This window comes from Dendrobates tinctorius, unplaced genomic scaffold, assembly GCF_039654945.1.
Source record: "Dendrobates tinctorius isolate UK_male_01 unplaced genomic scaffold, ASM3965494v1 ptg000022l, whole genome shotgun sequence".
Lineage (NCBI taxonomy): Eukaryota > Metazoa > Chordata > Amphibia > Anura > Dendrobatidae > Dendrobates > Dendrobates tinctorius.
In genome coordinates this window covers 33,815,922-33,840,145 of record NW_027361690.1, presented here as the reverse complement: position 1 = coordinate 33,840,145, position 24,224 = coordinate 33,815,922, and the positions used below count along the sequence as shown (strand labels likewise).

Sequence of the window (24,224 nt, the reverse complement as noted above, 5' to 3'; positions counted from 1 at the left end):
CTCCTGTACACACCGGGTCAGTGGTTAACCAGCCGGTGTTCAGTTAGTACTCCACCATTACCGAGCAACAGCTTACCATCTCTGCACGGTGGACCCCGGGTTGCAATCACACTTTCTTATATTTTATATTTAGTGCGATCCGCAATCCTAACACGCAGGCCGCATGCCAACGTAGGCGGAGTTGATGGAAGAGGTGTGGCAGTGGGTGAGGCTTCATGGAGGAAGAAGGCTGCCATCCACAGCCCTGCCAAATGTTAGTGTGAAACTAGCCTTATTTGGTTTGGGAAGGGAGGGGGTATAGGAAAACAATATTCTTTCATGATGGCTCCGCGAATTGTAAGTAGCAGCCCTAGGCACCGGACCTCCGGTGCCTAGTGGAAGTTAAAGCCCTGTGCCTTATGCACATGTATGCTGGGCTATGCATGTTCATTAGAAGGGGATACGTTACATCTAGTAGTAGCTTATCTCCAGGAGAACAGAACAATAGGGCAGATGAGGTGCACTGTAATTGACAGATTTTTATTTTCCTGACAACTGCCATTGGGGAAAAACAAAAGCACCCACATAGATGAGAGGAAGAAAAAAGTTGTCGGATCACACAGCTGTGTGATCTGACAACTTTTTTCTTCCTCTCATTGTGATCTGACGATCAGACGGAATTTTTTGGATCGCTGCTGGCAAATTCAAGGCTACCAGGCACATTGACACAGTGAGGCATTCCATTTTTCTCTATATTTTTTCTGTTGGCCCACATAGATGGTCAGCCCATCCTGGTCCCAACTGTGTATAGCTACTTTAACACTCACAGAAAGGAGGAGATCAAAGAAGTGGCAGGAGCAGTGGTGGATTTTTGTCAGAATTTGCAGAGCATCTATGTAGGACTTATACATACTCTCAACCTGCAAAATGATAGGCGATTTTTAATGAAGACTTTTAAGAAACTTGCTTAATTTTACATTTAGGAGTCAAACTATAAAAAAAACTTTGAAATTTGGTTCGATCACATAGTAAAATCCATTTCAATTCTCTGATATAGGTAAATCAAGTTTCCTCTCTCTTTTACAAAAATATTGTAGTTTAAAGTTCTATACGTTTTACACATAGCTACACTAAAAGAGCATACAAAATTAAAAGCTACTCTGTGGCTAATAGGTCCACAAGCTCTAATTCTGGGATGCAAAAGTGTTAGGAGACAATATTGTATTTGATATATTGTATGTTTCACCCAAATCAAAAGTAGACCAGTTTCTAAATTCACTTTTCCAACAGATTCATCAAAGCTTTTATGCTAGACTAGCATTTCTGGTGTGAAACAAGCACCAAATTCATTAAATGATGTGCATCTCTTAATGAATTTGGTGCCTTCTATTCCAGCAAAACTGGCACAGTACAAGCGTGTGCTATGCCAGACTTGATGAATCGGACTCATTGTCTATAAAATAGCTGTTTAGAAACACAATCGTAACAGAGCTTATATTGCATTGAGCATGTGTTAAAAATTATAGTCTACATCAAAAAGAAAAAGACAATAAACCCAAGTGCATAAGGGTCTTTAGGGTGAGTTTTGCATATGGGGCTCTGGTTAATTTCATGTGTGCATAGATTGATATTTACTGAGTATGAAAACACTTGTAGGTAGCATGAATAGTATTCTAAACATTTGAACAAATTAGTTCATTAAATGCAGAGGGGTTTAAGTCTGCACAAGCTTTGGACTTCTTTTTAGTTATCTTTCCACTTGTTTTGATGTATTTGTCCTTATTATGGATAACATGGATGTATTGGTCAGTGCTGCTGTTTTGCTGGTCACTGCTAGATGCGTTAGATACCGAGTCAGACTCTGTAAGACAATGTTCACGTTTGTGCTTTGATTTTACTTTCCGGTGGCGTTCCACAAAATGTTCATCAACATCATAGTTCCTCATAGTCATTTTCTTGCGATGATGTGGTGGTTTATCTGAGTCAAACTGAAATCCTCCTTCCCAGGATTTATACTGCATTCGTGCTAATTCTCTGCCTGATAAAATCTGACTGTCAGTACGGTCTCCAATGTAAAAGCGAGGAGGATGACGGAGATCTGACAATGAGCGGGGCCGGTTGGATCTGCAGACTAGATCTCTCTGAAGTTCATCCTCTTCTTCCTCACTAAGGTGTGGTGAGTATGATCTTCTTGGAGTCTGAACAACATATTTCCTGACATTTCTTGGGTATAGCTCCACTATGTCACCAGACTCATCCATTCGGAAATGTCTTGGAAGCCTAGATGTGGAACGAAGGAGTTTTTTCCGAGACTCGTGCTCATTAACAAGAAAATACCTTGTGTGTGGACGAAGAGAGACAACACTTGGGGCACTAGATCCATGATTCTCAGATGATACATGTTTATTTCCTTTTCTGAACAAAGGCTCTGATAAGGTATCTTCACTTTTCTTCTTGTGGGCTACTGGATTGTAGCTTTTAGTTCTGCAGGCATCATTTGAACTTCCTAGTTTTACACTTGGTGGTCTGTGAATAAAACATAAATTATTTATGATCATAGTTATGGTCTTGCAGCAATCAGCCAAAGCATTTAAACTTACCTGACTAATATTGTGTAACACATGGATAAGCAGGCCCATACACAGCCAGCTGGGTGCTCTCACACCTTTGTATCGTATACAGCAGGGGTCCCCAACCTGTAGCTCGAGAGTCACATGTGGCTCGTGGTCCCATGAATTGTGGCTCGCGACTGTCTGCGAGCTTGGTGCATTAGCTCCAGGTCCAGCAAACAGGTGTGAAGAGCACATCTCAAAATGGTGAATTTTATGAGCAGCCCTGCACAGAAGTGCAGATCTGGTTGCACATTTACTGGTCTTAGGGGTTTAGAGATGTTTTAGGTATGGTACACTGGAGGATGGTACTACCTGTTAGAGGAGGTGGTCAAAGCTGGATGTGACAGTGTGTTAGGAGTCCTTGATTAGGAGAATACTGAATGGGGGTATTGTGGGAACCCCTGGACCTCAGTGTACTGCTTTGGAGTGATTTCTGTGGAAAAGCTTTGGTTATCATTATACCTGTAAGGGGGGCTTTGGTTGACACTACTTTGAAGGGGGTGGGAGCTGGATGTGGCTCACGACCCTCTCTCTAAGCTGAATGTGGTTCTTAAGGTCAGAAATGTTGGGGACCACTGGTATACAGAATTAACATTTTCAGCAATGTTTTTGCACTGTTTCTCTTTTGTGGAATCAGACTAGATGGACTAACCTTCAATACTCCCTCACATCAGAAAGCCTAACTGTCCATGACCCTGTCACTTTTTTGTAAGTCATTCTTTCGTAATGTCCATTTAAATCAGCCAAGATTAAGAGAATGAACATTCTCTAAAAAAGGCATTAAACACACAACGAATGAGAAAAATGCTTATGTCACAGGTGCAATGATTTTTAAGATTGCATATTGTCCTATGTAAACAGGTGATGTTCTGTTGATAACATAATGTTATATTCACAAAGAATGCTATTTGGTTTGCATGTAGCAAATTGGTGGTTTATTACTGGCTCCGTTTCTTTTGATGTAAACTCACGCCTGGCTGCTTTTGTCAGATATTACCTGTGCATGCCAGGAACATGCCATAAGACCTGAATTTGTGTCATAGTTTTAGGTTAAAAGAAGACACAAGTCCATTGAGTTAAACGTATAACCCAACATGTTGATCGAAAGTAAGGAAATAACCCCATGAGTCAGATACTAATTGCTCCATGATAGGGGGAACATTCCTTCCCAACTACATGCATGACATCTGCCTAGTTTCTCTGATCAACATCCCATCTCCAAAGTGTAGTACCCATAATCTGTAATATTACATTTATCAATAAACACATCCATGTCCTCATTGAACTTATTTATTGGATATGCTCTGATCTAGTCACAAAGACCTCACATTTTTGCTGTTGTCAAAATCTCTCAGATAGTTAAATTTGCCCATTGTAACGAGATAAACAATGTTATTCGTTTGACTTGTCAGTGGTTAATTGTTTTGGCTGATGTATGATCTATGGTGAGCTGAACCATCTTTGTAACAAGTCAAGAATAGCAGTAAATCTTAGGGTCCGGTTTTAGTGGGGATGTGAAAATGAATGCATTTAGATTTTAATGATCTCCAATGATATGTTTTAGGTTAATAAACTCTTCGATAGAACACATTTACAGATTATCACATTAATCAATAGTGTACACATACCTGCTTGAGTTGTTCTCTGCCTGCTGCTGATTTACCCTGGATGCAGAAGGGCTCAGGTTTACATTAGGGATTTGGGGGACTACCACACGGGGGGCAGATTGGCTTATTGTCTGTATTCGACTGTGTTTGCTCCCGGGAGATTCAAAGTTCACTACACTTCCATTCTTCCTTGGAGTTGAAGAGTGTACAGATGATTCTTGGCTCACTATGTCACTGTCTTGTTCTCGCTTTTTATCTACTCCATCTTTCTTCTGAAACCGGGCTGGGAACACAAAACATTGCAATTACATAGTAAGGACATTACAAAAGACCCTATTGAATGTGAGATTGAAAATGCAATCAGACTGAGATTTGATGAAAGTGGGAAATGGTTTGATCTATTTATGACAAATTATGGAACTCGACAGGCAAAAAGGATAACATTATCAAATCCTTCAACCCATTTATAAGTTATTGTTGCCACAGTGGCACCATTTCCAATGACTAAGATGCATCTGAAGCAAAGTAATTTAATTTATTTAGTTCTAAAGATGAGCAAATCGATTTGCAGGACCCTGGTTTAGTGACCAGGTCAGTACTCAGTGGCCACTGGACATCGGCCATGCGAACCCCTTCCTACATGCCGTCATCCACGGCTCCTTTTGATTAGCTAGTCTGATGTGATGTTGTGTATGACGTCACTACACACTGACTAATCAAAAGAGGAGTCACAGAGGACAGCAAGTAGGAAGCGGACCACAGTGCTCCTTTTCACTGGCTACAGAGTACTGACCTGGCCATCAGATCAGGGTGCTGCAAATTTATTTGCTCATTTCTTTTCATTATTAATGTTCCATAGCAGATGTTATTGCTAATTCTTTGTTGCTTGTTGGAGGTGTTTTGGTGGCCTGTATTGTAGCTCAACTAGTGCTTTCTTTATGGAAGAAATGCAGCAGCAATCTTTGCTATATGTATCTGTGCCTGTTTTCCCACTAAAATTTTGCCCATTTCTATCTTTAAATTTAGCCCTAGTAATATTTTGATAGGGACATGTTCTATAATAGTATTAATTCTGAACAAACTAATCTGCTATAATTTTACTTTTAAATAAAACTGAAAAATTACAATTTTTGTGGCTTTCTAGTGTAATTTAAATAGTAGTAACTGTTCACCTGCTTCATTCCTTAACTTTAGAAACCTTATTAAATTGCTTAAAACTTATTAGAATTATGCATGTATTTTAAAAAGGGTGATATGCACTACCCGAGAGAGGCCAATAAACAGTGTTGTGAAGGCGTGATGATCTGCTCTGTCACAGTTTACTTTCGATCCTGCTGGTGCTGTTAGCAGCTGATCAGAGGGGGTGCCGATTGTCGGCCCACTACAATCTTATATTGGTGATTTATCTGTAGGATGTCATTAATATTGGAGTAATAGAAGGCTTCAGAGAAGAGGCGGAGGTTGCATATTTAACGAATGAGGGTGGAGGAATGTGTAGTAAGTATATCTTTAGTGGGAACTGATCAAGTAGGCAAGTTGTGAGCACAGATGGATACTAGGGGAAGGAGACCACATAAACTACTATACTGGTTAAAATAAAGCCTAAAATTCTTCTCCAAGTAGGCTTAGTAGGATGGAATGCAGTATAGTTAGGCACAATAGAATTTCATATCTGCTCAATCCGGTTTCAGATTTTATAGTCATTAGTGAAAATGTTCCTATATAACAGTAACAATATAAGACTTATTCTGTTTATGATATACTATTTCAATTTCGGATTTTTAACTCCTACTTTCAATTATTCTAATGTATATCTAATATATAAAGCTGAATGTGTGTGTGTGTGTGTGTGTGTATGTTTGTATGTATGTATGTGTGTATGTCTGGGATTGGCATCTGCACTGTCGCAGCTACAGCCACAAAATTTTGCACAGTCACACGTCTGGAGCCCGAGAGCGTCATAGGCTATGTTGTGAGGCAAAATTTTAACCCCGCGCGTTCCAATTCACCAAACAATTTGGCCTATTATTCTTATCATTTCTATGGTGTTATCATCCTTCTGTAAAGCTGGAAATAACACAATTTATTACCGTGCCAACACAGACCACCCTCTGACACAGACTGCAGAGGGAGACCAGTATCACGCAGGATAGGATTAGATACACGGCTCAGCAGTCAGTATCACATAGGATAGGATTAGATACACATCTCAGCAGTCAGTATCACACAGGAGAGGATTAGACACATGGCTCAGCAGTCAGTATCACACAGGATTAGGGATGAGCTTTCCGATATTGAAATATCGGAAATCGGCCCGATATTTGCGATATCGGAATTCCAATTTCCGATTCCGATATTTTTTTCACATCAGAAATCGGAAATCCCATAAACCTTCAGCCTTTGAGCGCTCCGTGGAGCCAATCAGGAGCTGAAGAATTGCTGACAACATTGGGTAACTCCCCTAAGCTTGGTAGGAGGCATCCAAACTTGCTAGCTAGGGGCTGCGCTGCCATTGGCTGGCTGGATGGTGTGATCAGGCAGTATAAAAGGCTGCGCCTGTCATTTTTGCCTCACCCTACTGTGAAAGCAGATAGGGATAGGTTGCTGTTGGAGATAGGAAGAGATCTCGGATCTAATAGCGATATAAATTGTTTTTCAGCGACTGTAGCAGCCCCTGTGTGTTACAGAAGCAGTCTTTTTCCTCACTGACCCCGCTCAGTTTCATTTTTTGTGCTGTGCAGGCTCTCAGTGAGGTGCTTAATGAGACAGTGCAGCGCACATTCACTGCAGCTGCTGCACCTCCTCTTGCTGCAGCACTGTGTGGTGTGTGTCTCACTGCCTTTTCACAGCCTTTTCTTTTCATCCCTTAAATCCCCTTCCACTATTTTTTCCTAAAAGTGTAGCTTCACCATCCAGTAGATTTTGGTGAACGCTATATAGGGATTTTTCAGTGAGGGGTTCACCCTGAACTCCCCCCCCCAATCCCTTACCCCCATTTATCCCTCAATTTTCCTCGTGCTCGGGTGCGCTTTGCACAGTTTAGTCACCTCCGCTGCGCAGACCGTCTGTGTGCTTTTTTTTGGGGAGTGCAGCACCCACTAGGTCAGTCTTTGTAGTCACATCAGACTGCAGGACCCCTAGTGCGGCAGTTCTATTGCGCACCCCCACATTTTTCACCAGTAAATTCACTCTCAGTGCCCCTATAAGTGTTACTTTACCTCACAGCATCTATTGAGGTTAAACACTATATAGGGATTGTATTGTGAGGGCCCAAACCACCCCCTGTTCCCTGTTGCGCTTTGCACAGTTAGTAACCTCCGCTGTGTAAGCCACATGTGTGCTATTTTTTGTGGAGTGATGCACCCACTAGGTCAGTCTTTGTAGTCACATCAAACTGCAGGACTCCTAGTGCGGCCTGTTCTATCGCGCACCCCCAAATTTTTCACCAGTAAATTCACTCTCAGTGCCCCTACAAGTGTTACTTTACCTCACAGCATCTATTGAGGTTAAACACTATATAGGGATTGTATTGTGAGGGCCCAAACAACCTCTGTGGCTGGTGCCACACAGCACCTGGCCCAGTCCCGGAGAATCCTTTTTTTTTGGTATCACAGCAGTGTCATTTACTGCGCTGTGACATCCGACCGTAACGTGTACACCAACACCACAAACACACGTTACTCTTTGTGTAGGCCACACTAGATTCAAATAAAGTGTAGCAGACACCATCATCATACAGTGCCATTAGTGTTTCTTATACCTGTTTGTAGTCCTACAGCAATAAGCACACTAATCCCTAATAATTGCTTTCTTGCCATTCTGAATCCATCGATAGAGATGAAGAAGACATGGAGTAAGGGACGTCCCTGCGGCGGCCGCGGAAGAGGTGCATCAGCAGCTAGACATGGTGCACATCCAGAGCAAGAAGCATCCCCAAGTCACTCAGCACCTACTTTCACCCGGCAGCAGTCATTTATGCGCAGCTTGTTAGGACCGCAGGGCCATAGGCTGATAAGAGAGGATCAAGTAGAAACCGTTGTTGGTTGGATGGCAGCTGAGGCATCCACCTCAATGAGCGCAGCATCCTCCCAGGACCTCTCCACCACATCGGGTCAGGCCACTGAAGAGCAGCACCCATCTGCTTCTTCACCGCCCTCTATGAATGTAGTATATATGTAGTATGTATCTATGTTGTATGAATGTAGTATATATGTAGTATGTATGTAGTATGTATGTATGTTGTATGAATGTAGTATATATGAAGTATGTATGTAGTATGTATGTATGTATGTTGTATGAATGTTGTATATATGTAGTATGTATGTAGTATGTATGTTTTTTTTTTTTTTTTACATTCAACACATTAGCCGGAAGATGGGACTACTACTGTCCCATCATTGGCTAATGTGTCAATCACTGTCATTGTAGCAGGCATCGCCCGATGGGACTTCCCATCGGGCGATGCCTGCACACACACAAGACCCCCGGCAGGCCCGCATAGACCCCCGAGAGGCCCGTACAGGCCCCGGCAAGCCCGTACAGGGCCCCGGCAGGCCCACATAGACCCCCGAGAGGCCCGTACAGGCCCCCGACAGCCGGCACAGGCCCCCGGAAGGCCCGTACAGGCCCTGGCAGGCCCGCACAGGGCCCCGGCAGGCCCGCATAGACCCCCAAGAGGCCCGTACAGGCCCCCGACAGCCGGCACAGGCCCCCGGCAGGCCCGTACAGACCCCGCATCATGATGCGCACAGACCGCGCATCATGATGACATCATTTCAGCAGTCAATCACAGCCACAACAGTGGCTCATTGCATTATGGGGACTTCCGATTCCGGTATCCGATATTGAAAAAATATCGGTACTCGGTATCGGAATTCCGATACAGCGAATATCGGCCGATACCCGATATTTGCAGTATCGGAATGCTCAACACTACTCATACTGTTTTCCATGGGCTCTAGTACCGCCAGCTAGTGCCCATTTCCATGACTGCTGATTTCACAGCATGCCGTGTTTCTGGGCTCTAGTACTGCCAGCTAGTGCCCATTTCTGTGACTGCCACTTTCACAGCATGCCATGTTTCTGGGCTCTAGTACTGCCAGCTACTGCCCATTTCTGTGACTGCCACTTTCACAGCATGCCGTGTTTCTGTGCTCTAGTACTGCCAGCAAGTGCCCATTTCTGTGACTGCTGATTTCACAGCATGCCGTGTTTCTGGGCTCTAGTACTGCCAGCTAGTGCCCATTTCCGTGACTGCCCCTTTCACAGCATGCCGTGTTTCTGGGCTCTAGTACCGCCAGCTAGTGCCCATTTCCGTGACTGCCACTTTCACAGCATGCTGTGTTTCTGGGCAACAGTACCGCCAGCCGTACCTCGTTAGACCAAAGTGGAAAAAAAGGACGACAGATGCCAAACACCTATAGGCAGAAGCACAAGAGGCGGTATCCAGCCACGCCGGCTGTTTCCTGGCAGTGAATTGCGGACACAGGTGCTTCCCCCGAGGGGTAAACAGAGTTCCAGCATCGCCAGCTGGTTCTTGGGAGTGCCCAAGGGCACGGGTACCTCCTGCTCCAAACCGTGTTTCGACAACGCTTGCCGTTACACGGTCGTGTCTGCTGCACTGTTCCATGCCCCCGCTGTACATCATTCCAGCTCAGTTTGCTGTTATCCGTGGTGTCGGCAGTGTAGGAGCCCCCTACGTGGACTCCGGGACCTGGCGCTCAAGGCTGGTCTCGACAGTGCCAGTAGGCCCTGCTCCTCCCCTGCTGCGACTGCGGAGAAAAGAAGACTGTGTCCGGGTTGCGGGGGTAAATGTGGCTCTTGCCCCTTCTGCCGAGAAGATATTACTCCGGTAGAAGACCCAAGACAGGAAGACAGATGCAGAAGACCCAAGACAGGAAGACAGATGCAGAAGACCCGAAACAGGAAGACAGATGCAGAAGACCCAAGACAAGAAGACAGATGGAGATGTCCCCGGACTCACGTCTTTTTTCTCTTGAACTTGCGTCTTTGTGGGGTTTTTTTGGGCTTCTCGGCAGTGCTTTTGGCTTATGCCACTACTACATTGTGGTATCCGGGCTACAGTAATGTCAGCTGTTGCCCAGTACAGCCACTGGCATTTTTACCTTCTGCTGCTTGTCTGGGTTCAAGTAACGTCAGCTAGTTCTCAGTGGAGTCAATGGCTTAGGTCCCTCCTTTGTGGTATCCGAGTTCCAGTAACATCTGCTGGTCCTTGGTAGTGCATTCTGGCACAGGTACCTCCTGCTTAGTTAACGGGCTCCGGTAACGTCACCTGGTGCCCGTTAGTTCCATTGGCTCTTATGCTGATTTCTGCTGCCTATACGGGTTCCAGACTCACCAGCTGGTTCTCTCAAGTTCCTGTGCCTACTGTTATTTCTGCGTATTTCCTCTGGGTTTGGGACATTCTGCCACCAGTCAATAGCAAAATAACCATAGACGGAGGTTTAGGAAGCAGTAGGAGCAGATGTACATGAACCAAAAGCAGAATATCAATATGCAGAATTACTGAATAACAGTAATATAATCAGCAGAAGAAGACTAAGCATGGTTAAAAGGGAGTGTATCCGTTCCTCCACGTGGTGCTCCTGCAAACTCCCTGCAAAGCAAGGTGAGCTGAGCGCAGACACATGTCAGTCAAAGGGCATATTGACACCACCACTGGCAGTTTTAATTTAATAATGTAAAATCAGTAACCCTAACCCTAACTATCCCTAACCCCTAACCCTTAACCCTTACCACTAACCCTAACTAACCCTAACCCTTGCCCTAACCCTACTAACCCTAAACCTAAACCCTAACCCCTAACCATAACCCTACTAATCCTAACCCCTAACCCTAACCCTAACCCCACTAACCATAACCATAACCCCTAACCCTAATAACCCTAACCCCTAACCCTACTAACCATAAGCATAACCCTAACCCTAACTAACCCTAACCCCTTACCCTTACCCTAACCCTAACTATAACCCTAACTAGCCCTAACCCCTAACCCTACTAACCCTAACCCCTAACCTGTACCCTAACCCTTACCCTACTAACCATAAACCCTACCCCAACTAATCCTAACCCAAAGAAAAAACACCACTGTTAAGAAGATGGCGACCAGTTTTCCTGCTACAGGTTTCGCTCTGTGCATTTTTCTAGCGATTTTTTTGCTCCTCTGCCTCTGCAAACTCCTTCCCCGTTATCCTGAGGTGTTCCCTCTCCATTTTATCCATTATATAGCACTGTAGTGGTCATTTTGTAATTCCGATTTTTTTCTCCCATTGACTTGCATTGATATCGGAAATCGGAAATTCCGATATCCGATATTTTCCAATATTGGAAATCAGAATTCCAATACGATATTGGGCAACATCGCTCATCCCTACACAGGATAGAATTAGATACACAGCACAGCAGTCAGTATCACACAGGATAGGATTAGATACACAGCTCAGCAGTCAGTATCACACAGAATAGGATTAGATACATGGCTCAGCAGTCAGTATCACACAGGATAGGATTAGATACACGGCTCAGCAGTCAGTATCACACAGGATAGGATTAGATACACAGCTCAGCGCACAGTATCACACAGAATAGCATTAGATACACGGCTCAGCAGTCAGTATCACACAGGATAGGATTAAATACACGGCTCAGCAGTCAGTATCACACAGGATAGAATTAGATACATGGCTGAGCAGTCAGTAACACACATGATAGGATTAGGTACACGGCTCAGCAGTCAGTATCACACAGAATAGGGTTAGATACACGGCTCAGCAGACGGTATCACACAGGATAGGATTAGATACACTGCTCAGCAGTCAGTTTCACACAGGATAGGATTAGATACACTGCTCAGCAGTCAGTATCACACAGGATAGGATTAGATACACAGCTCAGCAGTCAGTATCACACAGGATAGGATTAGATACACAGCTCAGCCGTCAGTATCACACAGGAGAGGATTAGACACATGGCTCAGCAGTCAGTATCACACAGGATAGGATTAGATACACAGCTCAGCAGTCAGTATCACACAGGATAGGAATAGATACACGGCTCAGTAGACAGTATCACACAGGATAGGATTAGATAGACAGCTCAGCACACAGTATCACACAGAATAGTATTAGATACACGGCTCAGCAGACAGTATCACACAGAATAGGATTAGATACACGGCTGAGCAGAAAGTATCACACAGGAGAGGATTAGGTACACAGCTCAGCAGACATTATCGCACAGGATAGGGTTAGATACACAGCTCAGAAACAGGATGTTCCAAAGGAGAGGACATTTTCATTCCAAGAATTCCACTCATTCCATCTGATTTGTTTTTTGATTTTAAATGCCTCCAGTTTCCAGTTCAACTGCTATTTGCAATGTCCATTAACAATGCTCAGGGACAGTCCTTGAAAGTAGTAGGGATTGATTTGCAATCTCCATGCTTTTCTCATGGTCAACTTTATGTGCTCTGTTCAAGAGTTGGAACTGCCAAAAATCTGTTCATCTTTGCACCGAAAGGAAAAACCAAAAATCTTGAATGAGTTGAAAATAAAATACTATCAATTCTTGGGTAATCGTTTAGTTAATTTGTGTTGCAAATCTGTAGTGTTGAATATATGATGTGAAATGTTTTTATGTGCAATATAATCATTATAATTTGTTATAACTAACCACAGTTGGTTACTTTGCCCAGGCAACGCTGGGCTCTTCAGCTAGTATATATATATATAGATATTAAAAGCCGGGTAGTACTGGTTGGTGCAGCAGCTTAGGTGCTGAGCCGTTTGTTTGATAGCTCCAGGCCAGGTTTTATTGGAGTGATGAGTGGAAATCTGTGATAGGACTCATGACTCTCACACTTGCTCCAGTATGAGTTTTGCTGGGGGCTTAGCCATTTTAACTGAGACAAGGCATCTATCTACTGACACAGAAAAGGCTGATGGAAAAGCTTCAGAGTGTCGCAGGTCAAACGCCTCTCTCACAGCCAAACCAGATCTCACACTTTGCACTGACGAGGGGCAGTACCCCGAAACACAGTGTCTGCAAATTGAGATTCTGGCTTGGCTTTTATCCTAAGTCATGTAACAAGGCTCGTTAAAGGGTCGACATTGACTTTTAGGATTGCTACTTCCAATAGGTGGCACTAGAGTTCTAGTCCTCCTCCTCTCTGAAGAGACAATTTGCATAATTAGCATATTTCCCAGAGGAGCATTGCGGCTTTAAGTCTCCTCATCTCGACATGCTTAGCATGTAATTCTCCGCAAGCAGAAATGATCCTCTTGGATATCAGTCAGACGCCTCTCTCACAGCCAAACCAGATCTCACACTTTGCACTGACGAGGGGCAGTACCCCGAAACACAGTGTCTGCAAAATGAGATTCTGGCTTGGCTTTTATCCTAAGTCATGTAACAAGGCTCGTTAAAGGGTCGACATTGACTTTTAGGATTGCTACTTCCTATAGGTGGCACTAGAGTTCTAGTCCTCTTCATCTCTGAAGAGACAATTTGCATAATTAGCCTCTGGACTGACATGTTATGTTCCCGAGGAGGAAATGCCGAGTTACTGGAAAGCCAAGCTTGCATACATCACTGGTAGCATAAGCGGCATGGTATGTTAGTAAGCGCCTAGCCGGGCAAGACTTTGTTGTTTTTGGTTTCTTTACTGTTTTTTTTAATCTTTTTTGGCTGAAAATAAATCCCCATGTTTTCTTTATATGGACTGTGTTTGCCTATGTCACTACCACGATGCCCAACAACACCCTAACATGTTACAACTTATACAGTTGTTTTAAAAAATTTTGCCCACTTCCTTATTTCCTATTCTTTACATGTTTCACACACTTAAATGTTTCAGATCACGAAACAAATTTAAATATTAGACAAACATAACACAATTAAACACAAAATGCAGCTTTTAAATAAAGGTCTTAAATATTAAGGGAAAAAGAAATCTAAACCTACAGGCCCCTGTGTGAAAAAGTGATTGGTCCTTCCCTTAAAACATAAATTAATGGTAGCTTATCACATGTTTGGGATGCTGAGTTCAAATTCCCTAGCCACATCCAGGCCTGATTACTGCCACACCTAATCTCAATCAAGAAATCACTTAAATAGGACCTGCATGACAAAGTCAAGTAGACCAAAAGATCCTCTATGGATTATATAGCGATCCAAAGAAATTCTGAAACAAATTAAAAAAAAGTACAGCAATTGAGATCAGTCTAGAAAAGGTTATAAAGCCATTCTACAGCTTTGGGACTCCAGCGAACTATTGTTAGAGCCATTATCCACAAATGGCGAAAACAAGGAACAGTGGTGAACCTTCCCAGGAGTGGTTGACCGACCAAAATTACCCAAAGAGCACAATGACGAATCATCCAAGAGATCACAAAAGACCCCACAACAACATCCAAATAACTACAGGCCTCACTTGCTTCAGTTAAGGTCAGTGTTCTTGAATCCACCATAAGAAAGAGACTGGGCAAAAATGGCCTGCATGGCAGAGTTTCAAGATGAAAACCACTGCTGAGCAATAAGAACATAAAGGCTTTTCCCAGTTTTGCCAGAAAACATCTTGATGGTCCCCAAGACTTTTGGGAGAACACACTGTGGACTGATGACACAAAAGTTGAACTTTTTGGAAGTTATATGCCCATTACATCTGGCATAGCAGTAACACAGCATTTTGGAAAAGGAACATCATACCAACAGTAAAATATGGTGGTGGTAGTGTGATGGTCTGGGACTGTTTTGCTGCTTCAGGACCTGGAAGACTTGCTGTGGTAAAAGGAATCATGAATTCTGCTGTCTACCAAAAAATTCTGAAGGAGAATGGAGGGTCATCTGTTCGTGACCTTAAGCTGAAGTATACTTGGACAGGACAATGATGCAAAACACACCTGCAAGTCCATCTCTGAATGGCTTAAGAAAAACAAAATTAAGACTACACTAATCAAAGCCCTGACCTTAATCCAATTGAGATGCTGTGGAATGACCTTAAAAGGCAGTTCATGCTCAGAAACCCTCCAATGTGGCTGAATTACAACATTTCTGCAAAGATGAGTGGGCCAACATTCCTCCAGAGAGTTGTAAAAGACTCTTTGACAGTTATTGCAAACGCTTGATTGCAGTTGTTGCTGCTAAGGCTGGCTGCTAAGAAACTTTCTCATGCTAACGGTGACATCAGTGAGGTGAATGGAGTTCAGCGGCTATGAACTCTGCTCACCTTATTCATGTCATCGCGAGACACTGATGTTGTGCTATCATTCGCAGCTAAGCATGTTTGCTGGATGGCAGGCTGAATGCTCGCATCATGCCAGCGTTCAATTTGGCATCTATATATAGCAAAGCTAGACTCGTCAAGGGACAATAGAATTTTCTTCATGTCGGACAAGTGACGGATATGGTTGTTTATTATTTTTGATTTTCTACAGGGGACATGGGTTTAATGGATTTCAGGTGTAAATGTAACTTTGTTTTTTATATTTAAATAAGTGTATAAAATAAGGTGTTGCGTTTTATTTCAAATAAAGGATTTTATTTATGCTGTGTGTTTATTTCCAAACTTACTATGGGGTTAGTAATGGGGGCATCTTATAGACACCTCTCCATTACTAACCCCTGGGCTTGATGTTAACTGCCAATACAAAGAGCTGACATCAACCCCAACTCTATTGCCACCGCCACAGGGCAAGTGGGAAAAGCAAGGCTAAGTGACACTGTTGGCGCCTCTTATTTTTGTGTAAGCAGGTGCTGAGATGCAGTACGCAGGGATTGCAGAGCAGTATGGTATAACAATACTATTTATTTTTTTAACAGTAAAGGTTAAAGTAATCTCCTCACAGGGAGTTAATAAGCAGTGGCAAAGAGATTGGAACAACAGGGGTTAAATGAAATAAGCAAAATGGGTTCGACAGTCTAAGTTTCAAGCAACACTTATTGTAGCTCCTGGTGGGGTCCTTAGTCTACAGTCCGATGGGGGTAGTAGTAGTCCTCAGATGGGGTTCAAGGTTAGCAATCCATCTTCTGATGGCAGCGGCCGGTCTCTGGTTTTATCTGATGAGCCCCTAGTCCATAAACCCGCACGATCAAAGCGGGAAAAACTGCAGAAGTCTCTGTACAGAACGTAGAGGTGATGCCTGCTCTCCAGCAAAGGAAACCACACTGCAATGTCCTGTAAACAGCCCACGATTCTCTGCACACGTGTGGTCTTTTGCTTAGATGGGAGCACGATTCCCCACACTCACTGTTCCACTAGAGCACTCAAAAGAACTCGGCCGCAGAACGTCGTGGTGCTGCTGCTCGGAGCGGAGAGCATGCTTCTTCCTGCCTTGCACTCTCCCTGATGGTGGGAAACTGCAGGCTGCTTCGCGCACTTTTTGCTCTGTCCTCCCTCTTAACACGCCCCTCTTTCCTGGTCATGGGGTTTGTCCAGTCCCCTATTCCTTCCCCCGGGCAACACGGGACGCTGCCCCGACAGTTGCGGACCCAGCTCAGTGCAGATACCCGCAGCCCGGTATTCCTCCTTACACTTGCACTGTTTTTGGGGAGGCTAAGGGCAGATATTAGTAGCTTAGGAGGAGGGGCAATATCTCTGCCCCCTTCCCAGGCTATTAATATCAACTCACAGTTGTCTGTTTAGCCTTTGCTGGTTTGAATTTATAGGGGGACCCTACATAATTTTTTTTCTCAGATCCCCCGTAAATTCACCAGTAAAGGTTAAACAAACAGATGTGAGCGCTTATTAATAGCCTGGGAATCTTTTGGGATATTGTCCCTTTTCCCAGATTATTAACATCAACCTAGAGCAGTGGGCTTTCTCTCTGCTAGTTATGCAAATTACACAAGAGCACACGCCATTTTTTTTATTTAATTCTTCATTTTACACAGGATGTACACAGCGGGTGCTGAATGCAACTTCCATCATTGTTTTCTGATTATGCTGATCACAGGGAGACCAGGCGACAATGATGAGAGCTGCCTTCAGCAGCCGACACCTGGTAACAGCGTGAACTGTACTGCTTCTTCCCAGGTGCTGTTATGTGTCACATTGTGCATGTCTGCGGCATGCATTTTGTCCGTGATGCTGATAAAAAAACTTACATGTCTGTGGGTATTTCACAAGAAAAACCTAACATGTGTGCACCACCATTGAATACAATGGGTGTGCATGTGTCCATTTTGCGGTCCTTAAAAAATGGACCGCATACAGACACAAAAAACAGACGTGTGAGGTGTGCCTTACTCCTTGGGTTCAGCGCTAAGTCTCTTCCGATGCTCTGGGTGTCTTTTACTGTTTGTAATGCTGACTTCATGTCGCAGCACTGCAGCCAATAACTGAGCTCAATGTCGCAGCACTGCAGCCAATAACTGAGCACAGTGGCTCCACCCGAGTTGACGGCACAAGTCGCTCAGACCTGCTATGCTCAGCTAGTGGCTACAGCGCTGTCAATGTGACAACACAGTAGACAGTAACAGACACTGGGAGCAGAAGTGGAGACTCAGCACTGGACCTGGGAAGGGTGAGTATAGCTAAGCTTTTTTTTTTTTAAACAAACTGCAGCTGGAACAAAAAGATGTTTTCAGAATCCAGAAAATCTTTTTAAAGTTTATAAACCAAAATATAGTGGTTAAAATCATTATTGTTTCATGTAATAAGCAAGGGATGTGATCATTTTGCTGTCAATCATATCGTGTCAGTGCAGATGTGACACAATTTTAGGAGAGAAAAATAAACTACATTTGTAATTAGCACTAGCAATATTTTTTAAAACCCACCTACAGCCATTTGAAACACTTTTTTCTTGTCTTCAGTCCGTTCCTGTAAAAACAATATGTGGTGAGATAGAGGTATAGTACAGTACATGTCATTATGGCTACTCCCTGGAATCTACTTACAGTTTGGATCTGTGCTCTTAGCTGATTATTGGTGAATTTTAATGACCTTGCAATACTCTGAAGGTAATAAATCAACATGCTACGAAAAAACAAACATAAAATACAATTATTCATAATGAATGCACTTAAAGGGGTAAGAAATCATGTATGAGAGGGTGAAATGACAATAGTAGAATGCATCAGGCCAAAGAGATCACACCACTGCAGTATGTAAGCTAATATCTAATATAGAATTGCCAATGGGCTCTGGGTATTCCGATATGGCAGCCAGGATTCAATGAGCGGCGCGGGATTCAAATCCCCCGCCCCGCCGACTGAGCCAATGAGCGTTGCCGCCGCTTATTGGCTGATCTGCCCGCCGGCTGAGGCTTGGCAGGGAATTCAAATCCCACGCGGCAATGCTCATTGACTCAGTCGGCGGGGGATTACATACTTATCTGACCGGGAGGAGCGTTGCCGCGGCGCTTCTCTTCTCTCCGGAGACCAGGGCAGGAGTGCGGTGCCAGAATCGCGCATGCGCATAGCGCTATCCCGCGCCATTTTACTGAAGACACATTTGCAGTGTGCCTTCTGCAATATGGTGCCAGACAGTGTGGTATGGGCATGCGTGTACACCGGCGCCACACTCCTCCCCCCCACACTCCTCACCCGGCCTCCGGTAGAACGTGACAGCGCTGGAGCACAGGGAAGAAAGGTGAGTATAATTTTTTTTTTTGTATGTGTGCAGTCTAATAGGGGTGAGAGGACCATACATATCAGGATAGGGGGTGAGAGGTAGCATGCATACCAGGATAGGGGGGTTCGGAGACCATGCATGCCAGGATAGGGGGGTGAGAGGACCATGCATATCAGGATAGGGGGGTGAGAGGACCATGCATATCAGGATTGGGGAGTGAGGGGACCAGGCATACCAGGATAGGGGGTGAGGGGACCATGCATATCAGGAAAGGGGGGTGAGAGGACCATGCATACCAGGATAGGGGGTTTCGGGGACCATGCATATCAGGATGGGGGGGTGAGAGGACCATGCATACCACGATAGGGGGGTTCGGGGACCATGCATATCAGGATTGGGGGGTGAGGGGACCATGGATGCCAGGAAAGGGGGGGAGAGTACCATGCATACCAGGAAAGGGGGGTGAGGGGACCATGCATACCAGGATAGGGGGGTGAGAGGACCATGCATACCAGGATAGGGGGGTGAGAGGGCCATGCATGCATTCAAATCCTGCGCCTCACCGCTCATTGGTTCAGCCGGTGGGGCTGGGATTTGAATCCCGCGGTGCTCAGCCAATGAGCGGTGCCGCGCGGCTTTGGCGGGGGATTCAAATCCTGTGCAGCACCGCTCATTGGCTCAGCCGGTGGGGCGGGGGATTCAAATCCCCCGCCAAAGCCACGCAGCACAACTCATTGGCTGAGCCGCCCGCCGGCGGATGTTCATTTCACCGCATTCCTGATGCAATAGCATCGGGCCTATTTCTAGTTAATTAATAAGACTGAATTCATACTTTAACTCTAAGGGCTCGTGCACATGACCGTTGTTTCTGTCAGAGTGCTGTTGGTTAAAAAATGGATCACACTTGGTCCAATGGTTTTCAAGGAGGCGGTGCAGATGAGCAATTTATTTTACTGACCGAATCGCTGTGTGAAAAAATCACAGCAAGCACGAGTTTCCTGCGTAAATCGGATGAGACTCACCCATTCAAGTCTATGGATGTGAGAAAAAAAATGGATGCCACATTCGATTTTTAAGGCTACATTGCAATTTTGTATCATAGGAACCTGTAGATGGTGAAAAAAAAATCATCCCACATTACTGGAGAAAATTCTGAACAATTTTATACTGTCATGTGAACCAAGGTCTTGAAAACTCGCCAATTGTCGGGCTATTTTCCTTCACTAGGATGGGGTCACATCACTATTTTGCGCAGGTGAGTCATTGTAGAGCAGGAGAGCAGACTGTCAGTCATTATATGCCTCACACATGTCTCATTCTCAGGGCGATCTATGTCCGGCACATAGATCTTAACAGGTCATTTAGATGTGAAGAAAATGTGTATTTCTCTAGAATAAGAGTTTTTATCGCAGATTTCTAGGTATCATTTTATTAAACTTTCTGTGACCTGCCAGTCCATATAGACGGCTTAAACAAGAGGGTTGATCCAGCTAACAGATTCCCTTTAGTGCTAGAAAGAAAGGGAGCGAATGTTAGAAATTGAAGACTGCAGTACATGCTGCATCCATTATCCATTCACCACTAGATCTTTAAGCTCTTTCCTTGACAGTAGTACACCGATAGGGCTAAATGTTAGCTATTTGCTCACCCAATTCAGTGACATTTGGTCTCTTCTTTAGCTATTACCAAAATAAATATTTGGCCAATAATGTTTTCTAAGGACTGTGTTGAATAATGTGCATCACCATTTGGACCATGATCCAAAGTTTACTTACAAGAGGAGAAGCAGAGCTGGAAGTACTACTACAGGGCTACTGACATAGCTCATGACGTTGTTGAACCAGGCTGGAAAATCTGTTTGAATAGTTTCTGAAATGATGTCATAAATTTTCTCTTGTCCACTGTTGAGATAATAGTTGCAAAGCTGTTTATACGCAAAATAACAAAAAATATAATTGGTTCATTTTTACATTAAAAAATATTATTTTACACTCGAGAGTATAATTTTAAAAATGATACATATTAAAAATATATAACAGACCTAAAGATTTATTACAACTTTATTATTTTTTACCCTTAGTACAATTATTAATGAAAATAATGTAACTACCGCATATACTCGAGTATAAGCCGACCCGAGTATAAACCAAGCCACCTAATTTTGCCACGGAAAACTGGGTAAGCTTATTGACTCGAGTATAAGCCGGGTATGCATTGTCCCCTCATCCCTGTCCTGGTATGTGGCTCCCGCTGTCCTGTCCTGTATGTGGCTCCCCCCATCCTGTCCTGCTGTGGCTCCTCCTGTCCTGGTATGTAGCTCCCCCTGTCCTGTATGTGGCTCCCCCCGTTCTGTCCTGGTATATGTGTCTCCCCCTGCCTCACATTCCTCAGCCCCCCGTCCCATCGTGTATGGCTCATCCCCGTCCCATCGTGCATGGCTCAGCCCCCCCCCCCCCCGTACTACTCACCCTCCTGGTGCCGTCACTGGATTCATCCCTGCATCTTCCTTGTCCCGGGGCTGACAGCTTCTTCCTGTGCAGAGCAGTCACATGGCACCGCTCATTAAGGTAATGAAAATGTGCTCCACACCTCTGGGAGTGGAGACGCGTGCATATTCATTACCTTAATGAGCAGTACCATGTGACCGCTCTGCAGAGAAACAAGCTGCAAGCCCCGGGACAAGGAAGATGCAAGGATGAATCCAGCGATGCTAGGAGGGTGAATATGATGTCTTCTGTTAACTGGCGGCTGCAGCTGTCACTGTGCCACAGCTGCCGGCTCCTGTCGCTCCCTCTCCCCTGCCAGCAATGACTCGTGTATAAGCCGAGAGGGGGTGATTTCAGCACAAAAAAGTGCTTAAAGTCTCAGCTTATACACGAGTCTATACAGTATATTTTTCATAAATATGTTCATGCACAGGAAATCTGGTTATGAGGGTAATAATGGACTAATCGTAAATGCAACAGCAATCTGCAAACATCAAATACACAAAGTACACTATTGTTACACACAATAAAATGTGAGGTTATTGATGTACGTTTTGATTTAAGTGTGTGAGCCCATCTGGTAGCAACAAGGTGACGTTTTTTTGATGGGAGTCTATACTAAGCAGACTCATGTCTCCATGTGCCTAGGCCTAAAATACACATGACACTACACCACAGACGGCGCTTGCTGCCCCAAGCTTCCAGCTCATCTCAGGACCTCTGCCTGGTCCCTGCCTGGCACTTTAGCCCCTCCTGCACATTCATACTGCCGTGATTGCTTCTTTTTCTCTTGTGCTTTAAGTGAGGTTTGAAAAAGACCTGACATAGGGTCCAAACGTTACCTCAACGCACTATTCCCCTGTGGTGTCTTCAATAAAAATTTTTTTGCATTGAAAATCAAAATTTCCCAGAGTGCAGCTGTTTTCTCTTCACTGGATGACCATCTGGACTAAGTTCCAGGTTCAGCTTGCACCTACCTCATATCCACAGAGTGCACGCCTTGTCTGTATCACTAGGCCTAAAATAAACTGGGGAATAGGATCTATCAAAAAAAAAGATGACTTGTTGGCATATGGTCTCACACACTTTGATCAAAATGTGTACTAAGAACATCACATTTTCACCATTTATGTTTGTATTACAACCATGGCACCCTTGTACTTGCATATTAACTTGATGCTATATGTACTGCTGACCTCTCTTGTTTTTCATTATTATTTGGCTAGTTTGTCTGTAAGCCTTTTTAAAAACATGCTGATTTTTTCACAGCTAGCCTTTCTTTCAAATGGTTACAAATGCTAGAGGCCACAGGCCCAAAAAGGCTAGTTCAGACTGACTAGGCGCAAACCACTCCGTCTGGCAGATATTAGAGGAATCCCTGGCTTTCACCCTTTAACCCCTGTGCAGGCATCTGGTCTTAAAACAGGGTACACTGGATGGCTTCCACAGAAAGGCTGTTATCCAAAGGAGTGAACCAGGGCAAGAAAATGTTCAGGTAGCAGCGTCAAAACCAAGAGGGCAGCCAAGGTGCAAAATCGTCAAGCAGGATAAACGACAATAAACAAGCCATGGTCAAATCAAGGAACACATACACTAAACAGGAGCAAAACCACAGAACTCAACCAGAGGAGCACAAATTTATATCTGACAGCTTCCAGCAATAAACTGGAAGCTTTAGTAGGGCGTGGTGCTTTCCTGTTGGCTGAAGCAAATAGCTGATAACTCCAGCTGGACAGATCATACCCATACTGTCAGACAGGAAATTACTGCAGGTCCTAGTCACCCTAGCTTTAGTAGCTGGATAGAGCCTGCGGCATTGACATGGGTGTGTCAGATGCTGCAGACCGTTACACTGCATCTGACTACAGAAGATCTCAGCAGTTTGCTTTGCAGACTTCTTCCTGGTCCTTCTGACTCTAGGAACCAGTGGCAACCTTCCCCCGGCTCTAGTTGACGCACCTCGACTGAGGTGTTTATAACTTCCAGCTTGCTGCTGGGAGTTGCGGGTGGTATTTCTATTTCCATTTCCCTTTCCCTGTTGAGGCTTGGAGCTATAGCAGTCAGCTATCTTCCTCTTTGGTGCTTGGAGGATGTCTGTGTTTCTCTCTGAGTCTACTCAAGCTAAGTGTTCCCCTTGTTTGTGTATCCCTTCTGTCTCTAGTTGTAGCTGGGTTTGACTAGTCACTATCCTGTACTTCCCTATGCAGGGCTTATTGCTAGGGTCAGGCATGGATTAAGTATACTGCTTGGTGATAGGGCAGAACCTCTGTAGGGATGTTAGGGCAGACAGGGTGACGTTAGATCTGCTAAGGGTCTCCACTCCCCCTTTCCCTAGTGTTGGGTTCCCTTCCCCATATCCCTTCGAGTTGTACTTAGTCTTTCCTACACTATGCGTGACAGGCATCCAGAACTTCTGGTCTCAGCTTCGTTTCTATCACCAATGCCACCTGCAGAATGAATAAGGTGGCGTCTAGTGGAGATGTGACACATGTAATTTGTGATATGTTGCCAACATTATGAAAAACTGCTATATGTGAGCTGAAGTTATTTTAATACAAGGCAAATGCTATGAAGTATAAAGTCCCAAACCCTACCCCCTGCCTTAGCCAACATAATTACAGGGCAGTCAAAATACCACTGTCACTTCCCTTTGTGTTTACACCCAACATGAGAGTGCAGGGGTCATGACCGAATTTCTATAAGAGCACAGTGCCACCAACAATAGAAATTATAGTTCATTGCTCAAACAGGTTAGTCATCTCTAAGGCCAGTTGTAGATACGAATATTATACAGGTACATTTGTGCTCCTATATTATTGCGAGTCCTGGTCCAACCATGGGTCTAAGGACTGAAGCTGACAGCTCCTTAGAGATCTGTGAAGCAGTCAGAGCCTTAGATGCACAGTCAGATTATTAGCATTTATCATAGGGGTGCATAAATGCATGC

General features: G+C 44.3%; 1 protein-coding gene across 1 annotated transcript in view; it reads right to left on the bottom strand.

Annotated features, from left to right (window-relative positions):
- Nucleotides 1-718: 718 nt before the first annotated feature.
- The window catches only part of TMC3 (transmembrane channel like 3), a 152,626-nt gene continuing 129,120 nt past the window's right edge, over nt 719-24,224 (bottom strand). The window contains exons 18-22 of the mRNA XM_073568572.1: nt 20,567-20,692; nt 18,116-18,194; nt 17,996-18,038; nt 4,220-4,481; nt 719-2,505 (exon numbers count right to left, since the gene is read on the bottom strand). Of these exons, the coding sequence (XP_073424673.1) occupies nt 1,653-2,505; nt 4,220-4,481; nt 17,996-18,038; nt 18,116-18,194; nt 20,567-20,692 (1,363 nt within the window). The 3' untranslated portion in view covers nt 719-1,652. The remainder of the gene's footprint in view (nt 2,506-4,219; nt 4,482-17,995; nt 18,039-18,115; nt 18,195-20,566; nt 20,693-24,224) is intronic.